General features: G+C 39.9%; 1 protein-coding gene across 1 annotated transcript in view; it reads right to left on the bottom strand.

The window, feature by feature from the left end:
* grm3 (glutamate receptor, metabotropic 3) overlaps window positions 1–26,425 on the bottom strand; it is a 64,533-nt gene that overhangs the window by 34,926 nt on the left and 3,182 nt on the right. The window contains exons 2-5 of the mRNA XM_041796773.1: window positions 22,848–22,911; window positions 15,332–15,391; window positions 5,384–5,942; window positions 758–901 (exon numbers count right to left, since the gene is read on the bottom strand). Of these exons, the coding sequence (XP_041652707.1) occupies window positions 758–901; window positions 5,384–5,704 (465 nt within the window). The 5' untranslated portion in view covers window positions 5,705–5,942; window positions 15,332–15,391; window positions 22,848–22,911. The remainder of the gene's footprint in view (window positions 1–757; window positions 902–5,383; window positions 5,943–15,331; window positions 15,392–22,847; window positions 22,912–26,425) is intronic.

Consider the following 26,425-nt stretch of genomic DNA (forward strand, 5'->3'; position numbering starts at 1 on the left):
GGAGTTTGGAGAGGCTTGCTTGAGATCAGAAGGCAGGTCACAGTTTAGGTCTCACAAACAGAGCTGCCCCAAGGAAAAGACAGGTAAGAGCAGCATCAACAAAGGGCAACGAGAATAAGCAGCATGAAAACAGGGAGTAATTATACATGATGAAGGACGAGAGACAAGAGATGTGTTAACAGCGGCTGCCCCAGGAAGAAGGAGGGAGAGAAGCAGGCTGAGGTCAGCATACACTGAGCTCTGCCTAAATAGCCACGAGGGGTGCCTCTGAATGCATATAAGATGGAGAAAAAAGAGAAGAAGAAAGTGATGAGAAGAATAGAGAGGGAAAGTAAGAAAGGATGGGAATAAAACAGAGAAAGAGAGAAAAGGGAGGGTGAGAAAAAGAGAATACAGGAAGACGTTGCAGAGATTAGGGATTTAAGGACTGATAGGAGGATGCTTTGTGCAGCCACAGAGGAGTAAAGGAGAAGGAGGTTTTATGCTAAACTATGCAAATTATCCAGCTCTGTGACAAGAGCTACAGGAGCTGGGAAGACACACAAGAACACACCAGTGGAAGTTGATTCTAAGAAATAAGTACAAACACACAATGACACCAGGCACTACATGTCACTGGAAGTCAACATTTGCATATTTGGTCGGTGAAGGTTTATGGAGGATGAATAGAGGAGGGGAGATGAGGACATAATGGATGTTGACAGAAGATGATGATGATGGTAGAATGTGTTTGCATAATTCTCTGTCTGTGTATTACCTGTATGGAGACGCTGCTGAAGGAGCCGCCTATGACTCCAGCGATGGCCAGCGGGCTGTCATCCTGCAGAGCGTAAGATCCGTCTGGACAGATGAACTCAGTGTCGTCAACCTTTGTGAGGGAGGCTCTTACAAACTCCAAAGCCTAGGAAACGTAAAAATACATTATGCAAATAGCCATATCCATAAAACCATCTTTTTAGATGAATTTATGGCCAGTCATAAATCTGTCTTATTCACTGTTTGTTTCCTCCTTATCTGTATTTTTGTCTTCTCTTTTTCTGCAGCTTCCTCTTTTCCTCTTGTCTGCATCTCACTCTTCTATCTTCCTGCATCCTCCTCTTTTCTGCCTCTCCCTCTTCTCTCTTTCTTAATTTCTCTTCTCTTTTCTGCATCTTCTTCTCTCTTCTTTCTGCCTTGCACTCTAATCTCCCCCTACATCTCATCTCTCTTTTTGTCTCCCTCTTCTAACTTCTTGCATCCTCCTCCCTTTTGCATCTCCCTCCTTTCTCTTTATGATAATCCATCTTCTCTCTTTTTTCTGCATTTCCTCCCCCCCTTTTCTGCATCTTCCTGTGTCTCTCTTCTCTTTTTGTTTTCATCTCCCTCTTCTATCTTTCTGAATCTCCATCATATCTTTCTTGGACATTTCAATCTCTATTTCTGCATCTCCATCTTCTCTTTTTTTCTGTATCTCCCTCTGCATTTTCTTTTTTCTGCATCTCTCGTTTCAATTTTAATTCACTTGGCCTTATAGGCATGATAAACATCATCAGTTTAATTGCCAAAGCAATTTACACATTTGTCATTATAATAATAATAGTAATAACAGAAAAGGTATTATAATTGGTATTGAAAATCTGGGTTTAACTTAAAAATTGTGGGAAAAAAAATGAAGAAATTCAACAAGACATATTTTTTCCATTCAAGCTGGTGAATTGTTTTTGTTTGCTGGTGAAAAATGGACAGAACTTCTCTGATAATTTTGTGGTTGCAAAAGTGCAGCTGTGTTTCCACCTCTTGTTGGAGCTGTTTTTTTCTCCGCCCTTGTCTCTCTCTTCTGTCTTGTTCGCCCTCTCTTGTTGATATCTTCCACTTCTCCTTTCCTGCATCTCCTTCTCTTGTCTTTCTACATGTTCCTCCTCTTTTTTCTGCATTTCCACCTTCTCTCTTTTTTCTCCCTTCTGCATCTCCCTCTATTCTTTGACAGCTCCAACATAGTATCTCAGATGACTGTTTAAAATGAGTCTGGTCCTGCTCTAGGTTTGTGAAGGAAGAAAGGAAGTTATAAATGAAAGCTTGACTGATTTGAATCTGATACAATGCAATCTAATAGATAAAGTCTTTTTTTCTTTTAATTGTAAGTTTTCAGCTTGTGTTTTAGATATGATAATGATTCATGTGAAATATGTAATATAAATCAACTGATACGGTATTTTTTAAAAACAGAAAACATTTCTTCTTGCAGCTATAAACTTTAATTGCTTTACACTAATGGCCCTTAATGTCTTCAAACCAGGCTCCTATTTACAAACGGATTCCTTTGAGTCCAAAAACATTTGACCATATTGCTGGTCTGTGTCCATCTGAACTGTAAACAGCAAATTGCCTTACAATCCTTTAAAGGGGACTGGACATCAAAATACAAAGTTTATGTGAAAACTCTCTCAGTTCATTATATATGATCACTAGATGCCACAGCATTGAACTGCTAAGCAAGACACAATATACAAAAATGTAATGTACGAGATATAATATAGTTTTTGAAGATGGGAGCCCCTGAGGTAAACTTCAGTCATATTTTAATATCCGCCTCATTTCCCCTCATTGCAAAGAGCGTCAATGTCTTTTTCTCTTCAAGGATTTGCTATTATCATTCAGGGCAAACTTCTTTATCCAGGCTGGATAAAAAAAGAAATTTCAAGGAACATTTACTTTTCCTGCATAATACCTTCTAATGAGACCTTATAGTTCATTTAAAATGGAAGCGCTGCAGTTTTTTTTGTCTGACAAAACAACTTACTCCACAGAGCAAGGCTTGAAGTTAAAAAGTGTAGCCATAGATCCAGTCTTCCCACAGTTGCAAAAGAAAGGACATCTTGTTTAATAAACAGTAGTTATATCAGCACTACTGTGGGCAGGTAAATGGGATCACATGTGCTAAGTGAGCTATTTATTCAGTGATGTACTTCTGGTCTCACTTCCAGTTTCAATTTAATTGCTTGTACCACTGTCATTGACAAAAAAACCAACAGATCAGAATAGTGAAATGCAATAAAGGCTAACAATGCTATTTAAAAGGAGCTAAACTGTCTTTGACATGCGAAACTTTGTGTACATTTCCAATAACATAATAGGATCTGTATATTGAAAAAATACAGTATTTGCTTGTCTGATCAATTTTGGCGTATCCAGAATGAACCCCACACTCGTGAGCTTTTGTTAATTTGAAGCAGCGTTATGAATCAAGAGTTGCTGGCAAATCCTTGAATTAAATCCCTTATACCCACACTTTCTCATTTCATGTAAATGAGCATGGAGCCTCATTCACCCACATTCGCCTTTAATAACACTAAACAGTGAAATCAAACTGTGATACAACACAGAAACTGTGAAACAAAAAAACAGCCTTTAAATCATATTTTCTTCTTTCATAATTCCTCTTAATGTGAATATTTAGATTATATTGTATGTGGCTCAGAAATCATCATCTATACTTGCTCAGGATCTGACTGTTCATGTTTGTTTTCAGTCTTGAATTGATATAGGCTCAGTGAAATGCTGTCTATTAAAAAACACGGACTAGCTGCAGACTGGCCACTCTCAAAGACCGTTCATCTGAGACGCTGTATATCTCAGAACCGAAATACATGTTAAGACTTTAAAAAATAAAATCAGACAAAATGCCCATTTAGGGTTAGGGTTAAGGTAAGGTTAAGGCAGAGGTGTCCAAACTTTTTCTGCTGAGGGTCACATACAGAAAATTTCAAGGATGGTGAGGCCACTTTCATATACCCCCCTTTTATGATATCAAAGTAAGTCAATCCAGTCCAATTTGGATAAAGACACACTAAGTGATTTGACATGCTTTAAAGTTAAGTCACGAAGAAAGTGCATAATGACGTGTTAAAATGTTCAGAGGATCATCACAGTAGCCTGGCCTAGTGCTGAAAGTAAAACATACACTAATCCAAATAAATTCATATTGTCTTCACAAACTATAATTTCTTCTGTGGTTTGTAATTGACAAATGAGTGTAGCTTAGTGTTATCTTCTGGATGAGCCCCCAAGGTAACATAAAACTATCAATAAGAAAACAGATGAACTATACACTACAGTAAAGCACAAGTTTCATGTTCTAATGTGGACCACTTTTTATTTATGTTTTAGAACTTGCTGATTGAAAATAGGCAAAGGGCCGCATTTGACACCGGGGCCATAGTTTGGACACCCCTGGGTTAAGGTATAGTTAGATCAATGGAGCAGAGTAAACAGTCTGCTAAGAAGAAAAAAAGCTTGTCCTCCATGAAAACATTCCAGCAAGGCAAGCCTTGCTAATGTAGCTCTTTTGGTCTGCGTGAGCTACAAAGCAAACATAGCTATAGCTAAGCTAACAAAGCAGCTACGTAAGATACGTATCTATGTTATCTATATAGCTAAGCCAGTCGATGCATTTGCTAAAGCTCACATTGCTAAAGCTTACTTTGCTACACTGGCTTATGTTGTAACATTAATTACAAACCTAGCGTTGACTTTAGTTAACGAGGCTAAAGCTAGCCTACATTTGTGTAACTACTTCTGAAATTAATCTGTAAATATGTTATTCGAGGATTAGACCCCTTTTCTTTTTCTCCATCCTATTTAATAGATTTTTTTTCTTGCAGTGTTATGTCATAAACAGAACTGGCAGACTTCTTTTATGAATAAATTTGAATCGTGAAAAAAACCTAAAACTGGAAATACGTTGTATATGTTGTTGTGTTTGCAAATTACAGCACTTTTAGTCTGAGATATACAGCCTCTCAGATAAATGGTTTGTGGGTTTGCCAGTAAAGTAATGAAAATAAATACAGTTTGAAGACTGATAAAAATTTGATTTTTTAAAAACTGATGACTTATTGAATATTATAAATTCATGCCTTATCCCTGTTCTGAATATTGGTACTTTTCTATTGTGTGGTCCTGGCTTGATTTGCACTTACTCAACTCCACTTGTTCTAATTTTTCTCCATTAGAGATTGTACCTGCATCTGGTACTTTTTTTGGTATCACGTCCAGAAGGCTTCAGACAAGCTTAGTGGATACTAAAATGTGACATCAAGACACTACTGTCTACACACTACTGTCTGACTACCCAAACTTCACTCTACTTTTCAGTAGTATTTTGTTTCACTGCTTGCAACTGTCTTTGGAAACCTGTCTTCTTATGGAGACAAAAAGCCACAGAGTGAGAACCAGGAAGAGAATGGCCTCCACATTCTCCATTGTTAGTGTGTTGGACATCACGGCAGTGTCATGAAGCCCAGCTATGCCCAGCCCTGCCTACGTATAACTTTAAAGAGAGATTGTTTGAAAATGAATTTAAATACAGTCATGAAGCATGCAGAGTTCATGTGCAGTGACCCACCTGCTCCAGTGCATAGGTATCTCTGGAGCAAGTGTCCAGTATGTGGACCCCCAGAGAGATCCCAGGCAGGAGTGTACTGTCAGTATTGATTCTGTCTATGGCAAACAGCATGGCCTCCAGTCTCTGAATCCCTCTGTCTTCATTCACACGTCCACACTCCTCCATCCCAGCACCCTTCTCGTGCACAGGGAACAAACCTCCAAGCACCAGATCCCCCTCGATTCGAATCTCTTTGCGTGACTGCTGAGGCTGGTCTCCAGCAGACAGCAGGACGCCCCGACACATCATGAACAGGAGTAGAGCTGGGATGTGGACCACCATGTTCGGCTCAGGTAGGGCTGAGTGTGTTAAAGTATGAGGAGAGGCTTGAGAGAAAGAGGGGAAGAAGGAGGTTGGGGCGAAGGGTAAGGGTTAGGGGTAAGGGGTGAAGGGTGTGGTGTTCAGTGGTTGAGTCACCAGTGGTCGTTGATGCTGGGGTCGGTTTGTGGCCCATGAAACGGTCAGGGAGAGCTGAAGTAAGTTACAGATGGAGGTGAACACCATCTGGACATCTGTCGTGCTTGAAGAAGAGAGAAGAGAGACATACCTGTCAATCTACATGACACAGGACAAATCAAAGAGCTGGCTAGATCTTCCCAATGGTATACTTTCATAAGAGTTATCACAAAGTGTAAAGGCAGCTAAGCAGACCGATGGTGGAGCTTTGGGACACTGTTAACAAGGGCTCAGAGTGGTTTCCGCTTCACAGCCAAAGCCTGACCATGACTAAAAGGGATATGGAACTGTTTGGAGATTGTATTGTACCACACTCTTCTCCAACCACATCACCCTGTAAACTTTCCTCTTGTGATATGTGTGTGTGTGTGTGTGCATTTTCAAATGTGTGTGTCTTTGCCCCTGGTTGTATCAGGATAAGCCAGCTTAGATGGCTGGTTGATACACGAGCCCACCCTTCTCTCTCTCCACAGATCAGAAAAGCTTCTCTAATCTGATCTCTGTTCCAACAATTCTCTGCTCGTCCATGAGTTTATACCCCCAAGTATAAGTGTGTGGGTTCTGTGTGTGTTATCAGATTTATTGCTCCCCCTCCATCCTGAATAATTACAGAGCAAGGTCTGAATGCATTTAACCATGAAAAAAGCTAACTGACAACAAAGAGGACAACAACTGCTGACGCAACTATCATCATCTTTTACATCTTCATTACACCTATCATTCAGTTTATTTATGTGCACTGTAAAGTTGAGCTATGGTAATTGCTCTATTAGGAAATTTAACTGGACTGCGCTGCACTATCCCAGTAAACATGCAAGGAGAATTGATTTATTGATGGAAGCATATTTGACCCCACACTGTAGAAGGTGATAGACCTCCTGGTTGGCCACGCTGGCAAGTTAGCAAGCAACTACACAGCTGTAAGTCAAACCGTGAAAACTGGAACAAACTTTTACTACTAGTAAAAATTAGATGAGTATATGGTAATACCCGAAGGAAGATGACAGCGCAACTCCTGGTATAAAAATAATTGATACCCGTCAGGTGAGCAGAAAACTTGTGAAACCTGTGGCTCAATGGGATGAGTTTGGATAATTTTTTCAGAATAACATTCGCAAGATTAAGTCCATCTCTGCTTGTGATTACTAAAGCTTTATTTTTCTAAATGTATTTATTGTTGATGACTGTGATGCACTACTCACTCACACACATTTTGGCTGATAGAGATATTTGAAATGCGACTTGTAAATTGGTAATAATTGCTGTCTAATCTTTTGAGAGAAGCTGGGATGTCAAGGAAACAGCCACTGGTGGATTACAGAAACCACTTAGTGCGATAATCTTTTGAAGTTTATTTAAAAGTGCTCAACAGTGTGTGGTAACTAGTGATAACACTGCTCAGCAGCAGCTACACCAGCCACACATCATGGCAGCTCACCCCACCAGTCAGTGTGTGGTAGACTGGTGGGGTGACGTCATGTTCCCAAGCTTTAATATTTTACAGGAGGACAGTGGATAGAACCTAAAACAAGAATGTGAGAGGGAATGACAGGTGGGAAAGAAGCCACAGGTCAGACTTGAACCCTGGTTGTCCTCGTACAACCTAACCAATAGGTCATCTGGGCCCCATTGCATGGAATTTAAAATGTCCAGTTTTGGGGCGCGCAGATGGTCGAGTGGTTAAAGCATGCACCATTTACGCAGGTGGTCTGGGTTCGAATCCGGCCTGTGGCCCTTTGCTGCATGTCTCTTCCCACTCTCTCCCCTGTTTCTGAGTCTATCCACTGTCCTCCTCCCTCTAATAAAGACATGAAAAGGCCCAAAAATAAAACTTAAAAAAAAAAAAAATTCATTTTGTCAGATACTCCCATGGCTGCCATTTTCCTGTGACGCTGCATTCATGGTTGGAAGCTCAAATGCTCTTATCAAGTCATACTGTTATATTCCACATATATTGTCATAAAGACATGGAGATTCTGACAACTGTTTTTATTTGATAATTTTCCAATTAAAAACTGACTAAATAGAAAAATACGTACTCAAAATCTAGAGAGGGATCAGATCTCTTTTCCTGGCGCTAACATTAGCGTCAGCCTCACTCTAGTTAACATTCACATTTGATAATTATGTACAAGATAGATAAGGTTTTCAATAATGAAAGATATTGACATTAATTTTTTGCCTGAGGTAAACTCTCTGGTAATAATTACACTCACAGTGTAGCATTAATTGTGCAGATTTGTATTCAAGCTGCCTGCAGTACTGTACAGTAAACATACTTTTAGCTCACTAATGCTAAGCTAAAAAAACAGTGTATATGAATAAGCACCCCTCAACTGGTCAGTTTTTAAATAATCATTTTGCTTCTGCAAACATGAGAAACAGCTATAATTCTTTCCCTAATGACTGCATCAAGGAAACAGTCATGGGAACATAACAGTGGAGTTTGAAGAAAGAACTCAATAACTTGCAAATCCATCTAGTGAGTGTTCTCTCTGGCTTAAATGAATATTTTCAAAGTGAACATTGAAAGCCTTTATTAATACACATTCTCATTTCTGTGATAATCAGATGTAAATGTTAGCTAGGAGGTGGGTGAATGCTAATGTTAGCTTCAATCTGATGATAGACTTATAGATATGTTTTACAACATGAGATAAGGAAGAATCTCTGGGAGGATTTTCACCATGCATTGTTTTTGTTGTAGTTTTCCATCAGGAAACAATAAAACAAAAACGGTTGCCATAATCTTGATGGCAAACAACCTGGAACATAAAAAAATGTGTTAGCATTTGAGCTTCATGATGTCACAGGAAAATGCACTGTGTCCCATAATTTGACCTTCTGTTGTTTAACTGCATGTGATTGTACTGACTGTATTTTGTGACCTTTTTGGCCGATACATTTAAACATTTTATTGCAAAACAAAAAAGTTTTACTTAATGGAGAAGGCTCTGCTCAAAAGATGCTCTGTGGGTTAGTCAAGCAGCATGCTTTGACTCTACAGAAAGTGCATAGCTAGAAACCCCCATATGGATAGATACATTTCTGACAATGTGGATTTAATATAATAAAATTAGTTCAAGAACAGTTAATCCATAGCAGAATAAATCTGAATATGAGGGTGCAATAGGCTTTATGCTATAAAAGAGAGGGCTGGGGTGGAGGAGGTTAAACTTTGCCAGCAGTAGTGTGGTGCATAGGCATTAAAGAGGAGATATTTTATCATTTTAAGACAGGTTTACATTGGTCTCAGAGGTCCCCAAAACACACCTGTGAAGTTTTTTGCTGAAAAAAACACTCCAGTACTGGATTTTTGCATGTCTTAAAACCCCTCTGTTTCAGCCCTTCTCAGAACGAGCTGTTTCTGTGCCTGTGGCTTTAAATCTTACTGAGCTGTCTGACTCCGCCCCTCTCAGTAAATGGATGTGGCTTAATGGATGTGGCTCTCATGATCCTCCTCTCAGCTGGCAGCTGAGAGGAGGATCAAGAGAAGAGGGTTGAACTTTCTTCCAAACGGGGAGGGCCAAACGAACCTGGGGTCGGGGCTAACTCCCCACATTACATCATGAGGGGAAAATCTGAGAACGGCGTCTTTCATCACACGTTTTTCTGAAAGGTAGAGAAAGATAGAGGGGGGAGGGAATAGAGTAGTATGTCATATTCAAAATCTGTGAGAGCTGGGAGGTGATGATTGGAATTAGCTGGCCGTCATCTGATCACGGCTGGGCATACGACTGCCATGTCCAGCATGAACTAATGCTAAGCTTCATTAAATGAAACCTACACGATTATGGAGAAGATTATGGCTGACTACAGATTGCATTTTCATGTTCCAGTACAAAGTAAACCATACCACCTTCAGTGTTGATGTTTTGATAGAAATGAGAATGCAGTGAGGTCTGCTAGACTTGTAGACTTTTCATTAACATGCACTCCTTCTAAAGATCAGATAAGATATATTTCATGTTAATATCAGGGCACCAGAGTATGAAAGTCAGCGTACAGCAGCCCCTGCTGCACTGACTGTGACCTTTCTTTTTTTGCACCTTCTCCAAATTTATGCAAACCCATTACTACATGTCCAAGAGTTCCATTATTAAGCTGACATGAAGATAATAAATAACCTGTTTCTAATCTGAATCCTCTTCCTCTAAGTCTGTGTATATTTTAATATATTTAGCTTATGCAAAGAGAGTACAAGTCCATAGCAGAAGATAACTTTCTAATTTTAAATGTTGTTCCTTATATTTCCCTTGAAGCTTCTGCTCTTCTCAGCTGACATTAGACGGAAGCTGGATGTTGACGTTTGGGCAATAAAAATCAAGCTAGACCAAAGAGCTGACTTGTGGTGAAATATCTGTTGATTGTAGAAATCTTGGGCCTAGACCTTTGTTTTCTGAATGTGTGTGCGTGAAAGACAGATTGAGTGTGTGTATGCCTCCCCTCTTTGGTGGGCAGGTAGGAGGATGAAAGCTTCTCTTAGATGCAGGCAGCTCAGATTTTCCTGCAGGCAGCTTCTATACCTTTACCTCTGTGCTCTGTAATATGACACACGTACAGACAAACACTCACATCCAGACAAACAGCCACCCACACTCACATGCATGCACAAACACACACCTCTTCTTCTCTGAGGGGTTGACCTAAAAGCAGACTATTTCTATGTCTTAGCTTTGCTCTCTTTCATCTGACAGAGATCTAAAGTGGTGTGTTCAGGTGAGAAGTAGGAGATAAACTGAATTAGGTTGTATTTTAATGATAAATTATTACCAAATGTAGGATTGGAGTGTGAGATTACCTAATTTGAACCACCGAAAAATCTTGTTATGACTGTTGGTTTCTCTGAAAAATCCCACCGGAGTGCACTCGTACAAGTGTTTGATTAATATTCTTCATTTTATATCTAGGACTTTGATAGTGTCTGCCAAGGTTTTTATCAAGCTGTCACTCATGCATGTTTGTGTGAATAGTTTTTTGTGTTAATGCTTATGCTTAAGGGAAAGAAGTGGAGCCCCTTTGAATTTTTTCTAATATCCCACTGACATAGCTGGAGTTCCTGGACATTAAGTCTTTAGACAAACTTACATCATTATCAGAGGCCACTCTGAACTACCACAAAGGGGAACTTTATAATGAGCATAGTTTGGAGGACATCACTGCAACAAGGCAGCAGACGTGGCTGTCAGTGTGTTTTCATCGTGTGTACAAGTGCGTGCACAGTCACGTTTCTGTTGTGGCGTATAAAATTGTGTACTCATGAAGCTGAGACACAAACAACAATTTTACTCAGAACCTTCCATTAACAGTATGCTTTCATGTAATTGGCAGCTCAGAGAGTCAATTTCCAAGAAATGTGCCAAATAATATCTCCCGGCATTTTACCCTGCTTTCATGGTGTCCACTGAAATTGAATGTTTGCTTCATTATAACCTCTTGGAAGGAGCCCAAACGCAGCTTCCTGCCCAAAAAAAGCAACTGTGCAAGCAGAGCACACACTGTGAAACAGAAAGTGATTCTCTTTTTGGCCTCTTTTTTCTCAACAAAGATTTTGCAGAGGAGGTCACAGAACAGGATGGTGCACTTGATTTATAATGCATTTCATGCTTTTCCAAGATCTTGGTGTTTTTTGCATGTTTGAGACACTTTGTTATAAGTGAGCAACTCTTGATTATCTGTGGTTCATCACTATGTCTGATTAATGATGTAACCTGATCATTTTCATGCAGGAGCAGATTAGATAATGTCAGCTAATAAAGTGTTACTGGGTATGTGATTTCAAACCTTATGTTCAAGGATTATTGGTGCATTAGATGCCATTGTAACCCTTTCTTATGGTGATCTTTAATGCCCAGTGCATTTCATCAATATGTATCACAGTCTTCTTGTCTGCAGCTAGTGGTGGATGTATCGATCTTAAAGTATCAATATATCGATATTTACAAAGTACTCATTTGGTATTGAGTACTTTTTAAAAGTATCGATATTAAATGAGTACTTTAAAAAAACGTCTAACCATGCACCCCATCTGTTTGTTTGCAGTCGCTCTCGTCTGTTTGTTGTGCCAAAGGTCCGCTGCTGCACCATTTTCCGTGTCACGTGACTTTGGTGACCAATCAGATAGAGCAAATGCGCACATACACACTCAAGGCACGCACGCAAGTGTACTTCTAAATGTGTTCCTCTTTATTACTGTTTACTAGTTTTTCTCCAATATTTGACTGCGTTTTCCAAAGTTTAGAATGTTTTTTGCAGCATTTTCTCAAACCACACATTGAATAGTCCACGGATTAATTAACTAATTTAAACAGTCTAAACATCAGGTACAGTGGGAAAACAAAAAAGATAAAATCAAGTCCCATATTACAAAAAATATATAAGTTAAAATCCTGCTTTGAAATATGTTTTACCCCAAATACTTAGTTGATAGTTAAAGATAACTCGGAAAAGAATTAGTTCTATTTATTGAGACTGATAAATAAATGATAGATTATCTTTTTTGAGTTTTTATTGGCCTTATTCATGTCAATTTAATAATTATGTTTACCGCTGCTTTTATAAGTAAAAAGTATCGTATTGAGTATCGGTATTGGTGATATTGGTCCTGTATTTACTTGGTATCGGATCAATATTAAATTTTTCAGTATCACCCACCACTATCTGCAGCATTTGCTTGATGTCTAGTCTTTTTTTTGGTCAATTTTAATCAAATATGAAAACCCTCTCGTTCAAACATTTAAGAAATAGTTACACGGTATTTAACAATAAAGTCATTACTTCCACTGATGACAACGGCAGACCAGCTTTGAAAAAATAATGCAGCGTGACATAACCTTCATGAAAACGGGGTATTTGGCTGTTATTTGAATCATGTAAAACCCAGCATGATCTTACAAAAAAGGTCAACAATCTCTGGATGGTAAGTGTATTTGCTTTGTTTGAGTTTAAGATGAGCAGAAAATATGACTTTATATTTAAAAGCAACTTACTGCTAGCATTTGGCTTGCTTAGTTTAGCTACAGGCTCATTTATGCTCTCATTTTAACACACACACACACACACACACACATAAGGATATGGACAGAGCTTTCTGCTTCACTTTACTTTCATTTTGTGGCTCAGTAGGTAGAGTGGGTCGTCTCTCAAATGAAATGTTGTATGTTCGATACCCAGCTCTTGTAGTCACACGGCGATGTGTTATTTTGCAAGATACTTCACGGCACTTTGCTGTGTCAGTGGTGTGTGAATGTATGTGGTGTGTGCATCAGTGGGATTAGTTATATTGATGTACCAAACATTGTATTGGAATTGGGGACAGCCTAGTGTTGTCTTTAGATGTTGAAAAGTTAAAGTTCTAAAGAGGTCATGACGACTTAAGCCAGACATAAACTGTGCCATTTCAAGCTGACTCTGTGACAAAGATGAGACTCTACAACTGTAGGTAGAGTAGTTTTAACAAGTTCATAGAGATTTATGCTGTTGTAATACACCCTATTGTGTGTTTGTGCTTATTATTTTGCTGAGATCAAGTCAATAAAAGAACAAATTAATCAAACATAAATAAAAGTGAGTTAAATCGGGTATTTTCAATTGTTTCAAACAGGAAGGAGTCCATTGACCATAGATTTTTCTAATCTAACACTCTGCAAGGAGGGCAGGGCTTTATCAAGAGTCAATTACATACAGTATCTCTAATAAAGATCTATAAATAATAGAAACCTTTCAGCATAGCAGCACTGTTGTTACCCCATGGGTGCTCTAGATGCACTTGGTGTTACTTTATGTAGGCATGAAGGGCGTGTAAGCACCCAGGGCAGAGATGTGTGATTTGTGTTATTTTTAACACCAGAACCGCTGTGGATCTCTATACACCTAAAACAGCTAACGGGTTAAAATTTACCCATCAATCAAGTGCCTTGATTTTTATCAACAGCACTGACCAAGGACTGTTAATTAACCACTGACATTGAACAGCTTATTAACCACGGATAGCAAACCAGAACACTGTTGGACGATGATCCGTCACATAGAAAATCGTCTTTGGACTGATTGCTAATTGAGTGATTCCCCATCACTAGATTCTTCTTCATTCATTCATGTCTTTTTTCCCCTGTTGTATCCTTGTTGAAGATTGATGTGGTGGTTTTCGTCTTCACTGGTTTTATTTTGGTAGTTCCTGTTCCGGTTATCTTGGTGATTGTCGCTAACGGCACTGTGCTTCTCCTGAGGCTCTCTTCCCCCTCCCTTGGTGCTGAGGCTGATTGATCACACCTGACGCTGTGCTGCAATCAAGCACTCTTTAAGACGGCTGCACAGATCTGCCTCAGCGCCTGAGTATTGCCTGCCTCTCGCCAGTGGTACTTTGGCTCCCTCATTGATTGACACACATGAGATTAATTTGAGAAATTCTACCCTCTGGAGCCCCTCACGGTCAAGAACCAAACTCAGGGCACTCTCTTCCTGGAGCCCCTCACGATCACGGACCTTTGGATTCCCCCCCTTCTCTCATCGTGTTCAATAAATCTGTTAAAACTTTGTCAGTCTGGTTTGCATTTTGGGTCCTAAAATCCACATCCACCACAGTTGATCTATTGACTTCTGATTAGGCATTGCTGCAACAGAAAGAAGGAATTTCTATCACACCATCTATTTAAGGCTGGAGTGAAATAAAACAGTGGGAAAATCAAGGCTTTCTTATGGGGTAAATTTGGCCTGCATGGTGGTTCTAGATATAAATGTCCATTAACAAAATTTGGGTTTAGACAAAGATTTTTTTTATGACACCAGCTGCTCTTGCTCAGGTTGTCTGTGATTCAACTTACCATGTAACAGTAATAGTCTGTGAGTAAATCCAGCATGTGTTCATTGTTGGATGAGCTCCTGCATTATGTGCGCTGGTGCCACACAGTGGTGAAATGTCTAACATCTTTTACAGACTTTCTTTCTCTGAATTCTCTGAATTCAAGCAGCAAAGTTAACAGAAACCAATTTACTTGAAGGGTTTGGTTCAATGTTTTCCAATAACCACATTAAAAAAAGGCAGTGATTAACAATTTGGCTTTCTGATTAAAAAATGCCCAGCTATGGTGCAAAACATTTTCTGACTGTAACCTTTCATTCAAATTATCCAAAAGCTGTGTCGATCTTATTAAGTTAAAACAAAAGAAGTGCACAACCTCACACTGACATCTTTCCATTAGTGCATGTCCATGGGATCCTGTTAATGCATGTGTCTGCATTCCTGGTCAATGTGTATGCAGCCTGTTTAATAAAAGAGTGAACAAACTTCATTTTCCTCTTGGGGAGTTATACAGTATGTTTCTCTCCTCTCTTCCCTAATACCGTGGTTACTTTAAGAAGCTTTTCAGTTTCAAACTCAACCTGTAAATGCAAAATATTTACATTTTGTCTCCAGTTACTTTTACTGAAATATAAGAGCATTTATTGCCTTACCTAAATGATGAAGGATAGACGAGGATGGCAGCTGGCGCATGGCAACATCACCATAGACACCTATTAGAGAGAAGGGAGACAAACATGGGATGAGTAAACAAGAGTGAGAAAACAACTGTCAAAAGAGGAGGAGGAGGAGAGAGGATCAGATGAAGAAGGAGGCTGACTACTGACCCTTCTCTCTGGGAGCTATGATGCACAGTAACATCTGACAGACAACCCCATTTCACCTCTGACCCTGTTCAAATCTGAAGCCAGTGAGCCGGCTACATACGCACCGGCTCACTCCTCTTTTGCTTCTTGTGTTTATCCCGTTTCCACCACGGCATACCCCCCCTACATCCTCTCCTCCTTTCCCATTTATTTCCACCTCCCTCACAGCCTCCACAGCCCTCACTCTCCCCCTAACAGGCAGGGCTGCTGTGGATGACACGTATCCAGCTGAGAGCAGCCATGCAGGGTCGATGGACCGCAGAACACTGAGAGGAGAGATAGCCCCACAATCCAGTCCTCTCTCTGTGTGCGTCTGTTATTTTTTACTGAGTGTGTGTGTGTCCATGTGGTTGTTTATCACCTCACAAAATCCACAGCTGCAACATCGACTTGAATCTCGTTGGATGTGAGAACACTGAGTGTGCATGTTTAGGAGTATTTTTTTCCCATTTCCTTATGAGAGAGAGATTAGCCATTAGAAGCTTTATTATCTCAGAAAATTACTTCTCAGACCTGAACATTGTCTGAAGTTTATCAACTGATTAATTTAAAAGTGTCTGTGTTTAACTCCTTGCAATTTGTCAGTCCTCCCTTACTTTCAAGTTGACATTGATACTCAATGTGCAGAGTACAGAAATGTGTAATGTTGGCAAAGTTTTTGTACTTTTATGACCCTCATGCAACAATTACATGTAAATATGGTGTCCAATGCATCTGGCAGTGTAAAGCCTGACACTTCTGCAGTTAGAATACTACATTCTTGTGCCCTGGTGTGCCCATGTCGCTCTACAACACTCCGCCCAAATACTGCTCAGCAATGTGACTTTTTTGCATGTGCCCAGTCCAGCCACAATAATTACTGCTTTTTTGTGTATAGGAAACCATGACAAGTGCAGCTGAGTTTATTATGTTGGAGTTGGAGCTGACAGAAATTGACTAGCTGTTGATAAAACTGCCATTATCCTTAAGAAAAAATAAGGGGAGATACTACAATACAAACAATTGCATGGACTAGTCACAGGGTTTGTTTGCGTGTGGCTACATGCGTAAACCTGTGCATAGGTTCAGGACTATGCAATCTTATGGTGTATACTATGGAGTAGACATAGCTTACACCATAGTAGTCAGGCTTAAAGGATGCAGGAGCCTGTCATAGGCAGGCCAGGTATTGGACTATGTGCAAGTTTGGCCCTTTGCAGCATCAACCTTGGTCCTGTACTGCTCAAGCCTCCTGTTGGTCATCCGCCAGGCCTGCACCAGGTCCATGCCCCATCTCACCAGGTATCCTCCAATCTCCCCCCTCCACAACACATGTGGTCGCTCTTACATTTGGACATGCCCACCAGGTCCTGGGCATCCAGTATGGGGCGAGCTGGATCAGGCACAGGAAAGCACGCCAGGTGCCAGTAAAAGCGCAGCAGAAAGCTGACCCTTCCCATCCCCACTCTCCTGAGCACGTCAGCATTAGAAACACAATGATACACAAAAATGTGCCGTAGAGGTTGTCACAAAGGAGTCCAACTGGCACCTCTGGCCATCAGTCAATGTCCAGGCCTCACAAGAGTACGGTATGACTTGGGGGACCAAGGACCAAAACACTGACTTTTGACTGCATGCTCAGATACCTGGAAGGCCATGCTGTCTTGCTCAGTAAACCCAATGCCCCCATGCGCAAGTCTAAGCGTGCGGCTGATCTCGGCTTCGCAGTCAGCAGATCGATGGATTATGCTGCCAAGGTAGATGACCTACTCTACAACTTCCACATTCTCACCATTCACAGACACAGATTTGATGGCAGCATCTGCAGCATTCTCAATGCTTCAGCCTCCTCACTCAGTTAGTCATGAGCCCCGGCAAGGACATCTACAGTCTCTGTGAGGAGCATGGTATCATTAGTAAATCCAGGTCAGTGATATGGACATCACCAATGTCATAGACTTGCCACAGAAATGGCTGTACCCCTAAACGGCCTAGTAAATGGGCTCTTCCCTGCCATTTAATAATGTCATACACATTACAACCGCAATGGATCTGTAGCAGTAGCAACGGCCCTGGTTAACATTTGCCTCCTGGGCTAGTGCTAATCAGCTCTGGAATGAGCAGAAAAAAGGTTCCTGGTCTTAGCATGGCTGTATACACCAACATCACTTTCCTTGTCCACTGGGCCTATCCATGATGTTGGTGTTTTAAAAAGTGTTTGTTGCTTTAAAAAGTAACAATGGGCTATCAGGTTTAAAATAAAAACTCATCATTGTTAAAATTCAGGAGGAACCACATCTTTACCCCCCATGACTTCAAGCCTCAGAGAGCTCTACCCTCCAACAGATGGCCTTGGGTTTCTTTCTTTTTTTTTGTTTTTTTTTTTTTTTTACTATTTTTATCCTTAAAAGTGTGAAAAGGCACAAGTAGTGCACTTGTCCAGGTTCTGCCATTCCCAAAAGGTAGTAGAATGTGCATAAAATGCACATATATATCTGACAATACCTTACTTGGGTTAAACTGCTGTTATCACCAATTACCAATCAAATCAATAACAGGGAATGTAATCTCAGATGGCTATTGATGATCTGTTCACAAAGTCAGAAACAAGCTTTTCCTGCATTGATCAGCACGTCCACTTTGTGACCTGCATTAGGTTCAAAGGTCAAAGGCTGTATCGTGTTAGAAACATAGAAATTGATTTTTCAGGCTTTACAGAGAGCTGAAATTGAAAAGATTTACAGCACAACGATCGACCTTTTGTGAAAAAATGCAATGTCTCAGTTTATAGGTGCGTAGTGTCAAACCACATGCTCAAATAGATAGAAGTGTACATTTTAGAATAAAAATTGGTTTGACCCATATGAGAAGTGGTTCACTTCAGGTACTAAACTGTGCTCTTGTGTGCAGTGGGCCCTCCAAAGGGATTCTCCACTAAAGTAGCTTTTAACCTTTGAGCACCACACAAAGTCTACAGAGCACTCAGCATGATATTTCACACAGTTCATTTTACAGTCAGACCTCCCAGGATGCTTTGGAACATGAGGACTCTTGATTAACTACAATAATTGACATGAAATGAGAAATTTCTAACAAAACTCTCAGCTCTGGGTAATAGTGTGATTATTTAATGATTGGTTGCAGCCCCAGATTTATTTCTTGTGTCTTCCAAGTCAGTTTCCTCTGTTTTTATGGTTTCCCTGAGTTTTGGTGGTCCATATCTCATCTAACTTGATGTAATTAAAAATGGCTCTTCAGCCTAAAAGAGAGCAGGGTCATGAAATGTGTGAGAGCATTCATCAGATCAGTATTTCATCACTGTAGAGGGCGCGAGGCCTGTCAGAATGAGAATTACCCCTCTGTTGATGGCATCCATCTACTTAACCATCATGTAACGACCCTGGGAGTCATCATAGAGCATCAGTCAACCTCCTTATGGTGTGGATGCTGCTGCAGACTGCTTAATTCATGTTCACACCCTGCCAGTCTGTCGTCACTGTAGTCGATACATGAGGTGTACAGAGCGTTTAAAGAGGCAGGTAAAGAGTAATGGAGGGTAGTGACCACTATTTCTACCACACAAAAACAATACATATGAATGATAAGGACAGAAACACAAGTTGACATGATGGTGGTTATTTTAATTCTGATTCAGGGTAACTGGTGATGTGTAGTGCAGTTTCTGAAGTCATCCTGGTGAGGTTCACTTTTTTGATCAGCTCTCCCACATAGTTGGAAAACAAACAGTTCCCACTGCAGCACATCACTGATTTGTTGACTGATAATCTAATAAGTTATAACAATTCATTATGATAAATCCTTTTAGTCTTGATCTATGAGGTAATACAGTCACAGGTTTACATAAAAAAAGTCATGACTATAGCTCCCATTTTGTCTTTTTTGTTGTATTTACTATTGATTATTTACAGTGACATTGACAGCTGGTGTAGAGCAGATGCCCACACAGCAGAGAGCTTACCTAAGCTGTGTGGTTGGTGTAAGAAGGTTTAACTTTCTGCATTAGAAGTGTATTTCCAGAGCAGTTATTATACCTGATGCAATAGAGGGAAACACTGAAATGGCTTTTGTGCCTAAAATGTTAGCATGTAAATTGTTGGAAGTAACAGTGTGACAGAGAGCTTTGCATTTCACTGCCAACTTCTTTGGTAAATAGTAATAAAATTATTCCTTTTTATTTTAAAATTCTACTTTTAAGAGTAAAACATGTCATTGTTTCTTTTTTTATTCTCTTTTATTTAAAACACATGTGAAGAGCACTGATGACTTCTTTTTCTTCTTAGTGTGAACCAGAAAGCTTCATTTGCTCTGGAAACAACATCATTTGAGTGTGACTGCCAAGTGACCATTTGTGGCCTCTCTGAATTGGTCCGATACTCTCGACCCAGAGACCCTTCTCATTGCTGGACTACTTCTGGTAGGTCAAACATTTTGCTCAGGTTAAGTCATTTCAGTGCATTGCAGTGGAATTATAACCCTAATTTCATTGCTTTAACATGGTGAACAGGTTTGCTTGGGATTTCTGCAACAGCGACTCAACATATCCATATTATAATCCATGAAAAAATCCTTCTTTGGATGACCACACTGGCAATACGACCGACTGATAATCACAAAGAATACATACCTATTCTTTAAAGGTAAGAGAAAACATTTTAAATATTGATAGTGTAGGATATTAGGCAGCCTGTTGCACCAGCTATGTGTGACTTGCGTCTCAAATTATGACACAGTCCACACTAAACCCTACATTGAAACTAATTAGTTGTAACTCAAATATTACCATTGTTTGCGTGCACCACAGAAACATCAAGTTGATTTTATCTCGCAGAGCTTAACTACCCTTGCAAAGCAGATGGATTTGCCCGTTTCTGTGTTTCTCACTGGCAAATCCATCTTGCAAAGCTCCCGTCTTAACAGTTTGGGCCAGGTGAGAAAGTGACAGGACCAATCAGCGCTGAAGGGCGCTACTTTCGAGCACGATGGAGTTGTGACATAAGCAAGCAGCGAGAAAAGGCCGGTGCAGGCGGAAGACAAAATAGTGGATGCTGCTGTTTGCCGTTATTCTGTGATGCGACATGTTTTTCCACCTCAGCGTATTATCATCTCCTCACCAGCTGTTATGGTCTGCAGGCTCTCAACAGAGACAACAACAAAAAACTTAACTAAAACAAAATTAGAATGAGCAATTTCAACTCAAGTGATGATTACATGCATTTACTATGGATACGAGAGGATACACTACTTTTAAGACCTACAGCATTGTTTCTAACATGGGGTCTGGGACCACCTGGGGGGATGCCAAAGATCTCAGATTGGCATATATTAACTAAGATCATGTCAAATCTTTACTTAAATAGTTTATACAAATTTCTTTTGGTATGACAACATATGAGCTCTAGGGCAAAAAAAGGTTGGGTACCACGGACTCAGAGTACACAGAAGAGAGGATAGACACTCAGGTGAAACTGGTGAGCAGGGGAGATCCTGAGTTACCTGGTGGAGTAGGACTGTGAACTGTGAGCTTATGCCCATGAACCTGGAGAGCCACTGCTGTCAGAAGTGGAACTGATCATTACTTTTTTGGGACATTTCTGATCAAGAATAGTGGCTCACCTACCCCTGCAGCCTGCATCACTCCCCATCCAGAGTTCCCTGCTGTACTGAAAACCAGTGTTTTACAGACCTTCTTAACATTTATGAAGATAAATTGGAGAAATCTACCCTGACCAGAAAAGCGAAATGGAGAATTTTTATCCAATTAGTTTTATGGCTTTATTTTTCTAATGGCTGAGAATTAGGTAAGGCAAATTCAGTTAGTTTTGTATGTTCTTGTTGTCTCTGTCAAAGCTCACAGACTAACACTCAGGAAATGACAATGAGGTGGAAGAGCATGTAGCTAAAAGTTGCCAACACAGAGGCTTTCTGGAGAAAAAAATAAAATGCTTCAGAATTTTTTGGAATAGCATGCATTTGAGATGAGATCAGGATGTTGACTTTACTTCTGAATGTTTGAGTGATACCCGTGTGGCAATAATAAGTAATCCTGAGTTCAGTTATGAAAATAATTACCCTCTCCTACATCCTCTGACCTGCCCATGAAACACTTTAACCATTTTTTTAAAAAATCAATCAGGACAGAAATCACAAGCACTCGTGTTTTTTTTGTATTTTGGATGAAGCTTTTCCATTACCAAATAACCCAAACATTTACGTACTCACATCTAATCAAGGAAAATTGTCATGCTGTCAGCTGATTGGACTATGAATTGCAAATTATCTCAGCAGATGTACAAATCAGATATAGTGGTGGTCATCCAAAAATATGTGGCATTTTCCATTTTAACAGAGCGTGCAGGGAACAGAGAGTGTTTCTGTTGAGTGGACTGCACTGTGTTACTTTTATGACAACACTTTGTTGACAGCAGCCACTTCATGACCAGTGGGCCACCTTTCACTCTCTATTTCACACTGACAGACACACAAAAACAGACACACACTCTCTCACACACTGCTTCCTCCTCAAGCTCATCATTTATTAAAGAGTCTGATCTTTCTCTGAGACACACCATCACAGCTGTACATCCCACTGCCCTTTCACTGCCTCGTCCCATGAGTCTATACATGCATGTGTGTCTTTGTGTGTCATTGCGTGCATGTGTGAGCATGTGATGGGGATGGGCTGCATTTAGGAAAGATCACTGTTAGTTAATAGTCAAAGCAACGCTCAGACTTTTTGCATGTCTGTGTAAAAGACTCATTTTGTGTTGTTCCTGCAGTTGAAGATAAGAGGTGAGGCATGTGGAGCAGCAGTGATTTCTTCAGTGTGTCTTCAGCAGTAGATTACCATAAACAAGACTCTAACACTGTAAACCTGGGCTTTCACTGGGTTACTTGCAGGGTCAACATAATGCTCCAAAGGTCTTAATCCTGACGCTTTAATACTTTGCGTAACAACATGTGCCAAATTAATCTTCGGGGGATTTTACATAGCTTTGTTTACAAATAAACACAAAAGTATCATGTTAACAACAGCAAACCTCTTACCCTCTCTTTCTTAAATTCCACAACAACAGCAGGCAAACCTCAAAAAGAAAACATCCCCCTCTGTCATTTTCTAAATTTCAAGAGATACTACTTCAAAGAGAAAAACAAAACAATCTAACAAGGAATTACTCTGTAACATTATGCTACATACTGTATCTCATGGTAGCAATAGGCCATTTGAATGTGTTGAATATTGATAAGTAAAGGCCAAATGAAATAAAAAAAAACAAGGAAAAAAAATCAAAGTGAATTGGCTTACCTGTTCTATTCACATATTAGACTTCTCTTAATTCTGCTGAAGTTTGATGCCATGTTCCCATTTCCTTAAACAAAGACAGGAAAACTGTTTTAAAAAAAGACAGTTCATTATTTAGTGAAACAATTTTAAGCATATTAATCAAATAATTTACTTAAATGTATTGTAATTATTTATTTTGACAGCCTCATGTCTGTGCTAAAAGTCTGACATGAGTTCAGCACCATGGACAGCAGCCCAGGGAGTACCTGGGTTGAGTTGTCTTAAAGGCAGTCTAAGGCAGCGTTACTCAACCCTGCTCCACCAAAGAGCCAGATTGTTGAAAAATGCAAGAGCCACAATGTAAGTGGTGAAAAGTGGAAAACACTGATTAAAGTAGCTCTAAAAATAAGTACAAGGTGGCAATTAATTGTCAAACAGCAGCAAAAAAGTGGCAACAAGGGGCGAAAAGGGCCAAAGTAGGCATAAAATGGGAATAGTGGGTAAAAAGTGGAAAAACAGGGAGAAAAGTGGCATAATAGGGCAGTGAGTGGCAAAAATGGGTGAGAAGTTACCAAAAAATGAATTACAGGTGGAAAAAATGGCCAGAAAACAGAAAAAACATGGCAAAAATGAGTGTAAAAGTGACTAAAATGGGCAAAAATGTGGGAAAATGGTCAAAAGGCAGCAAAGAGTGGCAAGAATGCTGAAAACAGTGGCATTTAATGGCAATACGTGGCATAAATGGGTGAAAAGTGCCAAAAAATGGCAAAAAAAGGGAAAAAATTGCAAACAGCAAAAAGCAGGATAAAAGAGGCAAAAAACTGGTGGCAAAAGTGGGCTTAAAGCAGTAAAAATTGGCAAAAAGAGATGGCAAAAGTGGGCTTAAAACAGTAAAAATGGATTAAAAGTAGCAAAAAATTGAAAAAAAGGCAAAAATTTGCAAATAAGGGCAATCAAAACGTACAGACAAAAAATAAAGGTTGAAAATTACAGCCAACTGCATTAATGTGGGGATTTAAACTGATTAATGTGACTTGCAATGGATAATTTCTGAGGTCATACATTCCCTTTATAAAGATTTTCTGGGGGAATCATATTTCAAATTAAGACATAAAAGAGCCACAGCTCACAGCACACGTTGAGTATCACTGCTCTAAGGAGCAACCCTAACTTTTAATAGTGATTTTAATGTTGATTATGTATGTGATAAAGAGCTCACAACTGTGTTAAGTACTTCATTATCAGTCTGCAAAGAAGACAAAAAGCTAAAGTCTTGCTTTTCCTCCATCATAATAACAGTATCTTATGTTTAATAAACATTAACACATTTCTGCAAAATATTTACAACATAGACATTCGTTATCCAAAAAAACAGGTAATTATTAAGAAATGTAATTAATTCTTATAATGAATGATAAACTTATTGTTTTGAAGGTTTTCTTCTATATTCCAGTTCACCAGCACATTTACATTGACTATTTTTATAGGTGGCATTAATGGAAACACAAATATGTCTAGCTTTAGAGAGCCCAGCTTCAAGTTAATGTCAGCATGTAAATTACTGATTTATTATATCATTTTTTGGGACAGTGTAAAGTAGTTATTATGTCTGTAAACATGCTAGAGGCTACTGTCCATATGCAGTGTCAGGCCAAATTTGGAATGGGATTCCTTACATCAAAATATAGAAGCTACTTTTGCTTTAATGAAAGTAAATGAAAAGTAAGTACAATTTTCAGCATACTATCAAATATGAATACTCTGCAAATAAACATGGTGGAAATCTATGTTACATCACCCATTTGATTACCAAAGGGGATAAAGGGGACTTTTATATCAACTGTTGGCATGTTTTCTCACCCTACCTTTAGTCAACCTAACCTGCAATTTCCACAGGGTTCATATCTGCAGTATTCGGTCTGAGTCACCATTTTTCTCCAACCGACAGTGAGTCCCTCACCCACTGGGTCTGTTTCTTTCTTTCTTTTCTTTTTTCAAAGATTATTATTTTGGGCTTCTGGCCTTTATTTGGATAGGAGGGCTGAAGATATATGGGGAGAAGAGGGTGGGGAGGAGACAAGCACCAAACAGTGCAGAGACCAGGAATCGATTCCATGACCAGTGCCTTAAAATTGGAATATAGAAAACAACATACAAACAGCATGCCTCTTCGTGTGGGTGGGGTTTATTTCATGTCCATTTTCACCCTGTTTTAAAGATATTTTGGGACTTTTTACACCTTTATTCAGAGAGGAGGACAGTGGATAGAGTTGGAAACAGGGATGAGAGAGTGGGGGAAAGGAGCCACAGGCTGGACCTGAACCCAGGACACCAGGCTGTCTAGGCTGTCTGCACCCCATTTGCTTCCTGTATGGAGGTAATGTTGTCATAGTTGTGTTGAGAAAAACAACTGACAGTCTGTACCTGATGTTTTATTTTGAAATTGACTGAACACTTTGTATGTTCCCATTAGGCCTGTTAATATAAACGCCTTAACGCTTGTGATTAATCTGGAAAGCTTAAAAAAATAGTAACACAATTTAATCATATGACTAAGTTTCCTCCCGTAGTCCTCCTGCGCAGATGTTTACGTCCCTGGGGTGAAAAGGTTAAAGGTGGGTCAAATGCAGCCAGCAGTGATGACTGAGGAGACAGACCCAGGTCTGCTTCTCGGCAAATTTCGATATAAAAAGCTGCATAGTGGAAGTCTGGATGAAACATAAGTTGCGTGTATATACTGCAGTGATGAACTGTCTTTGCACCGAAGCACAAGGAGTCTGAAATACCACCGCCGTGCAAAACGCATCTTTGCTAATGTTAGCAAAGACGCTAACAACAACATGGGTTTAAGCCATGATAGCTAATGTTGCTAATGTTAGCAAAGATGCCAACAACAACACGGGATCAAGCCCTAAAGTCAAGCTACACCGGTGCAGTCCAGCAGAACCAGATTTGTCCCCAAAATGACAACATCTAAGCCAGTGATTCCCAAACTGTTTCTGTCAGGCCCCCCTTTGGCAAGTAAAAATATTTTCAGGACCCCCTTTCCCCTAACGTTTTACAAATACATTGTTAAAGTTTTAAAAATCAGACTTGCTAAAGATGCTGCTAAACATTTCCCTAAAAATAACACTTAATGAACATCTTTAAGATTTATACACCAAGTCCTGTAATAATTTCAGTGAACACTGTGGGCTTAGTCGGTGCTACAGACCTTGAGTTTCGAGTGCAGCTGTGCTGCTTCTTTCAGTTCATTTTCAAAGTCCAGCTTTGATTTGTTTTTTGTCTTAGTTTAGGCAACAGCAGAAAGAAAAACTTATCTCACACTGGTAGGATGTTGCAAGAGGATTCAGATTGTGGCCAAGGCTCCTGTTGAATCAGATGTGACATTGCTGAACTGCTCCTCTTTTGCAGTGTGAAGTCATCAGCCGGTGTTGTTTGGCCTTGCCTTGCTGTGCCCCACCGTCATGACTCTGTGCCCTCCTGGGGGGGGGGGGGGGGGGGCCCGGCCCGCTTTGGGAACCACTGGTCTAAGCTGACTAATGCAATTGTGAATGGGTCGCCAGAGACTGCAGACCATCGACATCATTGACGACAAA

This window comes from Cheilinus undulatus, linkage group 9, assembly GCF_018320785.1.
Source record: "Cheilinus undulatus linkage group 9, ASM1832078v1, whole genome shotgun sequence".
NCBI classification, from domain to species: Eukaryota; Metazoa; Chordata; class Actinopteri; order Labriformes; family Labridae; genus Cheilinus; species Cheilinus undulatus.